At 39.8% G+C, this 14332-nt stretch overlaps 1 protein-coding gene across 6 annotated transcripts in view; it reads left to right on the top strand.

The window, feature by feature from the left end:
- Window positions 1-14332, top strand: part of WDPCP (WD repeat containing planar cell polarity effector) — a 210854-nt gene that overhangs the window by 142241 nt on the left and 54281 nt on the right. For all 6 annotated transcript variants that reach the window (XM_081855533.1, XM_081855534.1, XM_081855532.1 and 3 more), the window contains exon 14: window positions 9371-9473. In XM_081855533.1, coding sequence (XP_081711659.1) covers window positions 9371-9473 — 103 coding nt within the window. The remainder of the gene's footprint in view (window positions 1-9370; window positions 9474-14332) is intronic.

Raw genomic sequence — 14332 nt, forward strand, 5'->3', positions numbered from 1 at the left:
GCTTAGAAGGCACCTGCCCTCTAACTTACTTACTTACTTTCTTTTTTAATGAAAGCACAGGATTCCTCAATGAAAGCTTTTTTGGGCACCATGGGGCACTCACAGGCACTGGGTTGGTGACCCCTCCACTATGAAAATACAGACATTTCAGATGATTTCTTCAGAATGCCCAGAATCCCTTTCAATATATGAGATCTGCACTTTCCCCTCTATATACTGCTAAGCTTTGAGAACTGTGTTCTTGCCACCTGTTGTGTTGACTACAGTTATGTCCTCTCTCTGTCCTTTATTTTTGCAGCATCTCCCCATCCTTCACAAACAGTTAACTCACCTTACTCTTGCTGCTGACTCCCTGCCCCTCATTTTCAAGTTCTAACTTCTAACTTTCACAGCTTTCCATTTTCATCTACTTGTCCCCTTTAGGCCCCCTTCTCTAAACCTCTTGTCATGCTGCTGTCTGTACCTGAAGTCTTTCCCTATTTGTTCAATGAGTCAGTTAGTTCTCCAGCTTTAAGTTCCTCCTCAAGGCCCCTTTCTTTACCCTGAAGTAGCAGATCCACCTTCATTATCTCATCAGGTTCTCCTCCACCACACCCCCATCTTTTTATTCATTCTGTGGCATCTCATCCTCTAGTGTGTATTACAATATGGCCTAGCTGCTGCTGTGCTATAAACATCTATATGCCTCTCCTCTTAGACCCATTTTATCCATCTGATGTAAATTACAAGTCTTTTACTTAGGTACATCATTTCTGTGGTTCTATAAAACTCCTAATAGGCTGTCAGTTTTAATAAGTTAGAATAGTAATAGACACAAAGTGTGTGGTCAAATCTTAAGAGTTGTTGCCCTAGCACAACTAGGCATTCCAAAAGCTGTGCCAGTTGCTCAGAGTTGATATACCACATATATCTGACATGTATTCTTACATCCATGTTTTCTAAAAGTTCTCAACACTCAGCAACTTCCACTAGAAGCAGCTTAGACTGCAATCCTATATCATGGGCATAGCCAGGTCAGGGGGCATCTGCTCCCCCCCCCATCAAGTAAATCAATAAAAAATACTTAACTAACTTAGGTTCTGTCCCCCCCCCCCAACATAAATCCTAGCTATGCCCATGGCAGAACAGGTTTTGACTTTAGCTAATAGGTAGAAAATGTGCACTGGAAGTCAATCCTCTGGGAACTGCCCTAAAATTATGATGAAGGGCGGTAGATAAATCTCATAAATAAGTAAGTCCATTGCTTATTTGCTTCTCTTCTACTCTTGAAGATAAACTTAGAGCTTTAGCATCCTCCTTCTTCTAAGCCGTTACTTTGCCTTCTATACTCTTCCACCAAATATGCCATTGCGTTTTCCATATACCACAATGAAGCTTGTGCTTCCTTTTGAAGCAAGGAGACATAATTTCATTCACTACAGTGAATGCCAGTGACGAATGCCTTGAAAGACGAAAAACTCGCAAAATGAAAGAGTTTTTCGTTTTTTGAGTTGCTTCGCAAGACGGATTTCCCTATGGGCTTGCTTCGCAAGACGAAAACGTCTTACAAGTTTGTTTCCTTTATCTTGCAAGTTTGTTTCCTTTTTCTTAAAACCGTGCATTAACTTCAAGGAGCAACTCATAGCACACGGTGTGGTAGCCTTTTTTGAGGTTTTTGAAGACTTTGGTGATTTTTGAAGCTTTTCCAAAGTCCGTGCTTCGCAAGACGAAAAAATCGCAAGACAAAAAAACTTGCGGAACAAATTAATTTCGTCTTGCGAGGCACCACTGTATTTTGTTTTTCTTTTTTTTCTAGACATGAATCTAAATGATTATGAAGCTGAAGTTCTCATTGATCATAGATAGATGAAATTTTACTAGGTCAGACATAAGCTCCACTTGACAGCACTTCTTGGATGGTGGGTGCATTCCCCAAGGGCAGTAAGGAGTATTTCTTTCTTCTTTGGCGATCATTCATAGCTGAGTAAGATTGTCTTCCATGAATATGGTCTTAACAGTGTGTCTGTAAGTGGCTGCGGAGGCCAATTCTGGATCCACATGTCCTTCCACATGGAGACATAGGTTTCCGGGGGGGGGGGAGTTGATCATGGTGAGGATTTGCCAAATGTGCTTTCCTCTTAGCTCCTTGCGTCCTGAGTTCAAGTGTCTTCAAAGCCCATGGCACCTTTGGTAAAGGCTGTTCTACTACATTTGGTTATACTACATTTTAAAAGATTTGCCTTTAGAGCATTTTTAAACCTCTTTTGTTGTCCACCAGCATTATGCTTTCCATTCTTAAGTTGGGAATAGAGTAGTTGCTTTGGAAGATGATAATCAGGCATCTGAACAACATGACCAATCCAACAAAGTTGATGTTGAAGAATCATTGCTTCGACCCTGGTGATCTTTGCTTCTTCCAATACACTGGCATTAGTTCACCTGTCTTCCCAAGTGATACGTAAAATTTTTTTGAGACACTGTTGATGGAATCTTTTGAGGAGTTGGAGATGGCATTTATAAGTGGTCCATGTTTCACAATTGTATGGTAAAGTTGGTAGTACAATAGCTTTGTAAACAAGCATTTTGGTTTCCTTTCAAATGTCCTAGTCCTAAAACACTCTGCACTTCAGTCGGGAGAAAGCTGCACTCACTGAATTCAGGCAATGCTGGATTTCGGCATCAGTGTCGGCCTTTGTGGAAAGATAACTGCCTATGTAGGAAAAATGATTGCCATTTTTCAATGTTACACCATTAAGTTGGATTTGTGATGCTGCAGAGGGGTTGTTTTTGGTTTTTTGGATATTGAACGATAGGCCAAGCTTTCCATAAGGTTCTGCGAAGATAGTTAGGATGGTTTGGAGGTCATCTTCTGAGTGTGTGCATACTATCTTGTCATCAGCATATTGAAGCTCTATGACAAAGGTTATGGTAACCTTATTCTTTGCTTTCAGCCTACTCAAATTGAAGAGCTTACCATCTGTTCAATATATGATTTCTACTCCAGTGAGGAGTTTTCCTTCGACAATGTGTAGGTTCATGGTGATGAAAATAATAAATAGAGTTGGGACTATCATGCATTGGAAAGTATTATTTTAATCAGGAAATATACACAATTTCATCTTGGGCCTGATTATGTGCATATTTTCCATGAGACGTGGTGAATCTGCCCTGTGGCTTGTTGTTATGCATATTAGCTGTGCAATTCACTTTCTCCTGTCATATATTTATTAGTGTAGTAAGTGTTGTGCAACCTTCTTTAAAAGCTTCTTTGGCTCAACCCTGGTGTCCTCCGACATAATGCTCTAATAATATTATTTCACTGAAAAGCACCACATAAAATATAAATGAAACAATGGCTATCAATTTCTACAAAGTTCAAATACAATAGAAAAGGGCATTACATGACGGATATCACCTACTTTTATTGGGTAAAGGCTAATCCTACATGTGACAGCAAGGATCAAGCAATATTAAAGTTGTTAGTTTTAAATCCTTTTGTGCTGTGTTCCAGCTTTCAGCTGCTGACAATTCAAAAGGACATCCACTGTTACAGGTAGAATAGACTCAAGGAATAGACACTTTAATAAAAGTGTCACATTTTTAGTCATGGCCTGATTGGTAAAGAACAAGAAAATTCTGAACAGTACTTGGAATTTTGCCCAGAAATATCCTATAAAGTAAGGCATACAAGATGTATTGAAATTAATGAGTGATCACTGCCAATGCTTAACTAAAGTTGTTTTTAGTTACAACATATTCTTAGTCAATTTTCTTGTTTATTGTGTGTTTTATATCATAGCTTACATAATAGAATGATAGAACTCTACACCAAGGGACACCAAGCGTCATCTGTTTGAAAGTCATTTATCAATTAGTGGATGAGGAGGACCAAGTTTCCTATCATGCCCTGATTTATTTTAGAATCAGTATGTGGTGTGATACCTGGGAAAAGGGTATAGTTGACCAGTAGTTCCAGCTTTCATGATAATCTAAATCTTTGTGATGCAGCTGCCACAGAGTGGAAAGTTTTATCATTGCCACTCATCTGATGCATTGCTGAAGAAAGCCTGGCTTGCAAGTAAACCATAATTAGAAATAAACTGGCTTACCATTGTAGTTTATTAGGATCAAACAACTGCAATGACTGGCTTGCATATAAGGGCAAGTCAGTCACTGGTTTGTCCTTGCTAACCCACCCTGCCCCACCACTGCGCACTGAAGGAAGGAGTGCAGGAGGAACTAAGTGTGGTCTGCAAACCGCTTGGTCACATGAAAGCATATTTTAATTTAATTTAATATTTAATTTAATCTGTGGGTTAAAGTGACATGCCAACAGAGTCAGTGTGATCATAATGTAAGTTTTAAGTTGCAGTGCAGTATAATATTTTACCATGCACCTCCAACTCTGAAAAATTAGTGTATTGTGTTTAACCTGTAAATCCTTAAAACAGTTGCCATAAAATGTCAGTGTACAAAGTTGCTTATTATACAGTGAAAAAACAAATGACAACCAATAGTTCACAGTTATTGTGTTAACTAAATTGACAGTATAAACCTTTACCCTTTTAAGAACTTGCTCAGGGCTCCTTGCTGACAATCATATTGGGTCCGTGGACAGAGGAACTACAATATTCATAGCAAACTCTTTATTTCTTTGCCCCAAGACATACATTCTTCTAAAACCACACCTGCTTTTCATTTCAGGAGAACTATGCATATTCAGACTACTAAAGTTCTGTGAAGTTGCATGCCTTCATGTTCAGCCCACGTTCCTAAGCCCTTAAGTTTTTTTGTATGCCCTAATCCTGTATGTGTTTGCATTTCTTCCTATGTATAGGTAACATTCACATAGCAATTACTCAGGGAGAGTACTATCCCTTTATTTTTCTGTTGTTACAGATTTGTAACTTCCTAGGTGGATAAAAACAAGTTTTACAAGTTTATTCCAATTATGACTATGTATGTTTGAATAGAGATTAGTTGCTATAATTAGCAGCAAAAATACTACACAGATACTTATAAATTTTTATGAACATTTCCTGTGCACTGTAAAGTCTTGCTTGTTGAAAGTATTAAAAATTGTTCAGACTGTTTCAGTTACAACTTGCTAGTAACTCAAATGGAGGGAAACTTGAAAAGAAAGCTGCTTTATAATGTTTAGTTTGTGCATTTTTTAATCTGTGATATGTGCAATTTTCTAACAAGCCCCCCCCCAAAAAAATAAGAGGGGTGGGTGGGTGGGTGGGTGGGACAAGCAATCCTATTTCCCAAACAGACTCCCAACAACTCCACCCACACATCTATCTACCTATCTGAAATACAATAGTCTTCATTCCCTAATAAGAGGCAACTAATAAGGTCATCCAGTTCTGCCCCCAAACAAAAAACATTGTAGAAAGTTCATTTCAGCCCAAAATTCCCCACCCCTCAAAATTTAAAGACAACTTGCACAAAACCCATTTGCTGAAATTTTGTAGGCTACATCCACTCAGCAAGGTTTGATATTCCTGCATGTTTCATTCAATTATATCAAAAGATTAAAAAGTTACACGTTTGTTGATTTCCCCACTATAGTCAACTGTAAAAGTTGGAAGTTTCAGACTTTCCAAAAAGAGGTTCTGATTCAGACCTGTGCCTAAAACAGGTGTTCTTGAAGTGCCTCAAACTGATCTGATCCACTTTCCAAAGTAGAATTCCAACTGAATCTTGTCTTTGGAACACCCTCCTAATACACCATTCTTCCCTAATCCCAGTGTCAGTAAGCATGCAGTCACCATGCAGTCTTTTCAGACTAGAGCATACAGAAAGCATGAAGAAGATCAGAACTATACTCTGTGTATACTGTGCTGCAGATGTATAGCTGCACCCAGAGAATGATCTATCCTCCTTTTGCTTTGCTTTCCCATTTTTCAGGTGTGCATCTCTTGTTCCAGTGCTTCCATTCCAAATATCATTCTTACTCTTGCCATTTAAAGAATAAATATGCAAGACTTGGGTAATACTCCTTCCCATTTACAGTAGTTGAAATCATGATATAGTATTATATAGACTGTAGCAGGTCTGTCTCTTGAATAGTTGGATTATTTGCAAAGAGAGAATACGTTTCTATTCCTTTTTGACTGTGGGTTTTTTGTGGGGGGGGGTTTGCAAGTAGACATAAAACCAAGACTAGGGGCATTAATTTGAAAACAGTTTTTACTAATTATGGAAAGAAACAATGTTGTAAAGGCACATAGGGAATTGCATTGTCTCAATGCAAATTATATAATAACATGTATAATTGGTTTGCTTTTTCAAATTGTCAATTATTTATTAAGCTGTAGTTTGCTAAACTTAGGCTGCAGTCCCAACCCCCACTTACCTAGGAGTAAGCACCACTGACTTCAACAGAACTTCCTTTTGAGTAGACATGGTTATGATTGCACTGTTAAGCATCAAGAAAAGGACCTGACTCTTTGCACTATAATGAAGCACATGCTTCCTTCTAAAGAAAGAAGAACCTTCTCTTTCTGCAACAGAAAAGTTTATAGATAAAAAAGCCTATGTTGCTCCCAAAATAATTTCAAGCAAGGCAAGACGGAGGTCCAAAAGCACACACTGCAACACAACTTAATGGATACTGACTGGCAATCTGAGAGATGAGTCCCTAATATTTCTCCCTTTAGACATTGCTTTCCTTGCCTAGACACACATTTTAATCAAAATCTCATAGATTTTATCTGCAAAGAAACCAGAAATTTTCTCACAGCAGGAGGGACTTGCATCAGCAGCCAAGTGAAGAGAGTCTGGATTAACCAGACTACCTGCCACCTGGAACAAATCCACTGATTGAGGCTTCGCAGATAACACATTGGAAGCAAAGGAATATTTCCTCTCTTTTTTTAACAATACACACAGCCATGACATAAAATATAATTCAGATAACTTGACTTAGTAATATATTCTGACAGGATTTTTCTCTCTGTGTGTCTCCCCCCCCCCCACTGGCTTCATTTGTTTGCCTATCACACATAAAATAATGGGAAGCCAAGGAGCTAGGCACTAGGTGTTCAAAAGCATAAGGACTCCTCTTTCAGGTCAAAGACCACTAGGAAAAAACACATATTTCCATGCAGCATGTCCTTAACATCATTTAGAATTTGGGTATATTTGCATCTGTTAAAAGGTACTTTAAAACAGGCTCCAAGCACCACACTCCCTTCAGAAATGTGTGCTTTTCATTGAGAAGTAAATACCTGCTGTTTCTCTTTACTTTATTCCCAGACCAAGAAGGCAATTAGCAGTTACCACATTTGAGGAATAGCTAATGTGGCACCCTCCAGATGTTGTGGATTGCCACACACATCAGCCCCAGCCTTCATGGGGCATCACACTGGCTACCCCTGCCTTAAACAAGGACAGATTAGCAAAAGGAACAGGGCAATGATGAACAAACTGTGTTCCCCTAAACAGGGCAGGTTTCAGAACTACTCCTGCTAGCCCCTTGTACTGAAGCTACTAGGGAAAAGATCATTTGTTCTGAACCACAGTCCCAGCAGGGGCTCCTGGGAGCTGTTGGGTGCAGGAATACCAAAGAAGGATGGTAAAGATGCCAGAGGTATCAGTTCTAGTGTTTTATTAAGAAAGGTTGGATAGTGTTCTTGAAGCTACCAACATGAGTTTGACCCAACTGCAGGAGGCAGTGGAAGACAGGAGGGCGTGGCGTGCTCTGGTCCAGGGGGTCACGAAGAGGCGGACACGACTAAACGACTAACAATAGGCTCACAGCAAATAGGCCTGCCAGGTTTCTTAGCCTTCTCTTGCAGAGATGCAGAATGGACACCACAACAAGGATGTGGCATGTCCACGCCCAAGCAAATGGTTATACAATCTTTATACACAAAACAGCATACATCACAATGCCTAGGATGTCCCATCACTCCACCTGCCCAGATGAGGGCATAGGTGGCAAATGCCCAAACCTTACAGATAGTTTCCCTTTCTGTTCTGAGAGCCCAACGCCCCAGGCCCACAGATAAGGGTAATACCAAAGCAAGCCAATTAGTATCTATCAAAGCAAGGGAATATAATAATATGAGCTCATTGCTACAACCACTAACAATAATTGTGGGGCTATCTTATTGTGTTGAACCAAGGGTGAATTGTTCCGGCAGCTTTGCTAATGCCAATGTTCTGCCTGCCAATAGTAGTTCCATACTGGTCCTGAATTGTTTGCACTATCTCTTACATGTAGGCCTGAAGAAACAGCAGTAAATGAATACCTAGTACAAAATACAAACAATGCAGCAGCAGCAGCAGCAGAGCAGTAAAACAATAATTCCAGCAGCAAACCAGTAAAAGTGGGTTGGTAATATGGTGGACTCTGCTATTCCAAGCATACATGTTTTGACAGCCCTTGTTCCAATTGCTTAGGTTCCTTATACTCCCTGTGGTTAGCTGCTTAGCCAGGCTTGTGCCTTTCCCTCCGTTTTTTTTGCCTCCTGCCATTCTTACCAGAGGAACACAGTACAGCGCTATAGCAGCTGCATATGTGCTCTTTCCCACACACATACTCTAGGATTTAAAGGACCCATGATTTTTAAGCAATTGTTGGCAAGAAAAAGCAGCAAGAGCCAGAAGGGCCCACAGAAACCTGGCCCCTGCCCTGCTTCAAAGAGCAGCAAGGGGCTGTTTGAAAACCCTTTTTCAAACAGCTCCACACTGAAACTCCTAAAATGATTGGGGCTTCAAAGGTAAGATCAGCATCACCTGACGTCCTAGTGGCATCAGGTGACTGACAGGTGGGCAGCACCAGCCACCTGTGAAATTTGGCCCACCAAGGTTCCTAGTATCTATTTAGCCCAAAAAGTGACTACTGCTTCCTCCCATTTTCAGAGTGGAGAAGGCAAAACCCAGAATGGAGACACTCAGAGATAATATAAGGACAACAGTATGTGAATAAGGAACTAGAACAGGAAGGCAAATGAAGTCTGGAGATGGTTGGGGAAGGGCGTCCCATGAAGTGCTGTATTATATTCAGCCACTTGGCAGTTTGATTTCAGTCATCCCTCTAACCAGAGATCTGCCAAGCTTTCGCTTTGCTCTGCCATACAAAATCAGAACCTAAAGTGCCTATTAAAGGTTTGCTTATACTGCAGGGTTGAGAGCTCTATTCTTTCTGGTTAATGGTTAACACCTTATTCATTATTAACTGTGAGGATAGAGCATGAATAGGATAATAAACCTGCATTTCAAAAGAGTAACACAGAGAAAATTATAAATATAGTCTCATCACTTCCATCTGCATTTCTGATCTAAGCAATAAAGAAGCCTTTTTTCCTTTCAAATTCTCCTTTGTTACTTGTCCAAGATTCATTTTAGATTAATCTTTTATTTTGCTTTATTTCTAAAGGACATCCATTACTTTGCACTAGATAAGGGTGAATTGGCACTGGCTGAAGTGGCAAAGAAGAAAGCTAACGACATTGACACAGAATCAATAACCACTGGAGTTGGTAAGAATTAATGCTGTTTTTAAAAATGGCTTTTTTGTTTTAATCAATACTTGTTCTTGTATCACTGTCATGTTATGCTTGTAGCAGGGTTATTGGTTAATTGGAATTGTTTTGGGGGTGAGAGAACAATGATGGCATCTTCACTGAACAGAACAGAGAAAGGTAATCGTTCAGAAACAGCTTTTAGATACAAAAGTAAGAATGATGACATTGTAGAAGCGCCAAAATAAGTTAGAGCTCTGTACAAAGCAAGAAGGCACTATTTGCATATCGCAAAAAGGTTACACAAAGTGCTAGATTGTGAAATTCATATTTATTTAAGATCTGGACACAGAAAGTGCACTTCATTGAACCAATTAGATTAATTGAGATCTAATTTGCAAATTATCTGGTTCTAAAGTCCTTGTGTTGGTCAATGGGACATCCGCCTATAAGCAGAATATAGTATATAGCCCAGGCACACAAGACTGGACCTATATTGTACTGCGACTCAAGCCCAGCTTTCTATTTTTGTTCTGTATTTTGCCTAAAGCACACCTCTGAGTACTTATTTTAGAGACATATGCAAGCTAGTATATATTTTGTATTCTAGGTAACAGTTATTTTTATCTTCCGTCTTTGCTGTCTGCTGTGTGATACTGTGAATGCTATGTTGGTTAAATAGAACAGAAGGCTAGGTTGGAGGGAAATCGTAAAAGATTCCAGACAGAGCTTAGCCAACCGAAGAACAGAGGAAAATAATAGCTTGGCTTTAAATTTATTCTTTTTTTCTGCAGTAAATGTAAGGAATTTCCTCAAAAAGTTAGATGAACATTGCTTTTATCCTTTTATAGGACAGAAGAAGAAGGATGTATGTGAGGTTAAAACAAAAGTGTATATCTGGATGAGTCAGAATTATTTTGATTGTGACAATTTAGGGGGGAAATGGTAAATGAAGCACATACCAATTTTAATACTGTATTTACCTGAATCTAATGCTCACCTTTTTTGCCAAATTACATTGCGAAAATTAAGGTGTGCATTAGATTCAATTGCACATTCACATTTGCCAGCAAATCCTTTTTTTTTGGTTCCAAGGTTCTGAAAATTGAGGTGTGCATTAGATTTGATGGCACATTAAACTCGATGGCACATTATGGCTATATTGCCATATTTATTTAATGCTAATTTAGCATATATGTGTTATCAAGGTAATGTGTCATTGTTCAGCTCTTTGTGTGCATGCTAATGCTCAATATACTGAAAATTACATGATAGCCTTAATTTGTCTCTTTCATCATCTGCCTCATAAAGTGAACTGATAAATGCTACCTCACTCAAAACATTTCTCTTGTACCTGGTTCTCTGGCAACCAGAGTCCAACTGACTCACCTCTCTCCCAGCGCCTACGCAGGAAGCTCCCTGTTATTCTGTTATTACTGCAGCCTATTAATAGTTAGCAGAGGATGAACAAATTTCAGTGATAAGGTTGCAGTTAAAAATATTTATTAACTCAAGATTTCTAGTTTGAGCTACTTATAAAGATATAATTTCCCATGTATCTGAAGAAATAAATATTTTATTCCCAGTAATAGATAGAAGTGAAATTATTTGGGAATCCTGTAGTTTCTCTTAATTTCAGGAAATCAGTGCAATGTTACTTTTACCTGAGAGCTTAGAAAGAGAGAGAAAGGTTCATCTGATTTTCCTGCTAGTGTCTCAATACAAACCAATATTGTTGAGATTAATTCGATAAAAGCTTTTTAAGAGGCTATGGTCTCTTAGGGCTTTCGGTATTTGAAATCTCATGTGAGTGCATCTTGTGGCATTATGAAATCAAAATAACACTTTTAATGCTGGGAAAGTATAATGTCCTGTTCCTCATCCATCCCAGTTCCTGAACAAATTGAAGACAGATGGTCATTGAGTATTACCATAAGTAAAAAGTTTTTCATGGCATTTTGTGTGCATTGCAGCTGATAACCCTCCATCCTCACAACAATCCTGTGCCACAAAATGTTACTTCAGTTTCATATATGGAGAATTAATGCTCTGTTTTGATTATTTGGTTGTGAAAGAATTCAGTACCATATCTCCCAAATCAAGACATTGCAGTAATCTCACCTAGAGGTTAGCAGAGCTTAGACAACAGAAGTTAAGCTATCCCTATCCAGATACAGTGGCAGCTGGGCCACCAGTCAAAGCTGATAGAAGGCACTCAGTGCCATGGGGTCATTTGAGCCTCAAGCAACAGCAGTGGATCCAGAGGTACCCGCAAAGTGTGTACCTCCTCCTTCAGAGGGAGTGTAACCCCATCAAGAGCAGGCAGTCTCCCATCCATTTGGTCTAGGGAACCATCCACTAACAGTGCCTCCATCTTCTATGGATTGAGCTACAGTTTGTTGGCTCTCATTCAGTCCATTACCGAGGCAAAACAATGGAAAATGACCATCCAATTAGGACTGGAAACACTGCAAAGTGGTGCCACCCAACCCTAACTCACAGGTGCTCCAGAAAGATACCATTTACAGATAGGTAGCCGTGTTGGTCTGCCATAGTCAAAACAAAACAAATTCCTTCCAGTAGCACCTTAAAGACCAACTAAGTCAGTTCTTGGTATGAGCTTTCGTGTGCATGCACACTTCTTCAGATACACTGAAACAGAAGTTTCCAGACCCTTCTATATAGTGAGAAGGTGGGGAGGGGTATTACTCAGAAGGGTGGTGGGAATGGGTGATTGGCAGATAGCTGTGATGAGCCTGTTGACGGCTCTTAACGACTGCAAAAAGATACCATGTTATCAAAAACTGTTAAGAAGTTGAGGAGAATTAACAAGGACATGAGCAGAGGCTTCAGTTTAGTGTACTACCCAAAATCATCTCAGTCTTTTTTTTTTTTTTAAAAATAATTTTTATTGGGTTTTTACATTTTATAACAACAGACACACACACAAAGACAAAGACAAACAAACACACAAATACAATTACATACCCTAAGTTTCTTTACCCACTTTCATTGACTTCCCCCCACCCCCTCCTCTTACATCCCAATTCCAAAATTAATTCAGCAAGTTCTTACCTAACCTCTTAAAGATATTCACATTGCTTTTAAAAATTAAATTCTTTTGTTTATCTATATTCAACTATCCAATTCTCTTATAATCATTAATTTCTTTTTTTTTAAGGTCGATCTAACTTCCCCTTCACAAATTTTCCCTTTATTATATTAATTATAGGTCACATTGACCAAGTAAAACAAAACATAACATTTTATAATTCTATTCTCTCCCCCCCCTGCCCCGGTTTCTGTCCCTTCCTAGACAAATGTCCAGAAAACAAACAAAAAATATTTCTAGCCCGGATTCCTCACATCCGAGGCGTCTGATTCTCTGTCAGTCCCTCTCTGCCAACTATATTGGTAGTCCTCTTTGATGGTCCTAAGACCCCGAAGGAGTTCAGTCAGAGTCAGATCATATTTTCTTTCATTCAGAATGTTGAAGAGTGTTTGCTGCGAAAGACCATCTAGTTTTCCATACTCAAGAGAAAAGTCCCAATCATATTGCTTTGTTCTTTCTAGTTTTAATATTCCAAGTACTCCAGGGGCTTCTCTCTTCTTCTTTCTCATCTTTCGCAGGTCTGTAATCCAGAGGTCTTCTTGCTCATACTCTAACGCTGCAGATTCCTGGTTGATATTTTCCGCTTGTAGTGTCTGAACTCCTTCTTTTTTCTCTGTCAATTCCAAAGGCATCTCTTCCTGCTCAGCTGCAGAATTTTTATCATGCATCTCCTTTATGCATTCAGCAGAGTTGTTTGTTTCAGGATTCAAGGTCATAAAAACTTTACTCAGAGCCATACTCTGCTCCTGCAGGATTCCCACGAGAAAGAACATTTTTTCTATCTCCGCCAGTAATTTTCCCTCTGCAGCCATTGTAATGTCACTAATTCCCCCTAGGGGGCTTTCAGTTATTTAGTAGTCCTTTTCCAATAATCTGTTACTTTGTTATTATCAATACTTTGTTTCCAATCGCCTCAGTCCAAATGTATCAGCTTTAATTCCAAGAGTTATTAAATAGCAAAATTCTTTACTTTGTCCGCCCGTTTGACAGCTTCTTTGACAGCTGTCAAACTCCTTTCACTTCTTCCTCCGGGACCCAAATAGGACACTCCCGGGTTTTTTTGGGAGGGATACACACAAAATTCCAAATTCCCTTTCTCTCCAGCACAAAAGTCTTGTTCTATCAAATTTGTGAGAAACTTTTAAATCATCAAAACAGTATTCATTCCGCCTTAATTCTCCGTTCCTTGCTTTGAAACGTCTATAAGTAGAGGGGGTGCGGACTTCCCTTTAACACATCCCCCGATCGTGCCGAATTCACAGGATAAAATTTTTAAAGTCCAAATTCCACTACTCACGGGTCCTTTGTTATCTAGTCCAAATTTTGGGAAGAAAGTCAGCGCTCTCCGGCCATGGCTTGCGGCTTCGCTCTACTGAGGTAGCGGTCTACTCTCAGCACCACGCCACTCTCCGTACCCTCTCCGCAGCCTTTAAAAAGGCTCTTCGTGGGTCGGGGAGGGCGCTTAAGGTGCCCACCGAGTCACCAAGTCCGCAGGCTTCCGCGCCTGCGGTTTCTGAGGGTCCCCGTGTCGCCGGCACGGCAAGACCCGTCCTCAGTAGAGCCGATTCCCTCCGGAGCTCGGAGGGAATCCGCCATTAGCCGTTCGCGCTAACCCGGAAGTCCCCAAAATCATCTCAGTCTTGATGGTGTGTAAAACTGCAAATCTCTGTTTTTACCAAATGCACTGGAACATCACTTTCCCACAATCAAAGGAAAAGCTGATTGCCAAAGGCAGTCTTCCACATCACCTCTTACAACCCAATTC

Source organism: Podarcis erhardii (genome assembly GCF_964252035.2).
Source record: "Podarcis erhardii genome assembly, chromosome: 3".
NCBI lineage: Eukaryota > Metazoa > Chordata > Lepidosauria > Squamata > Lacertidae > Podarcis > Podarcis erhardii.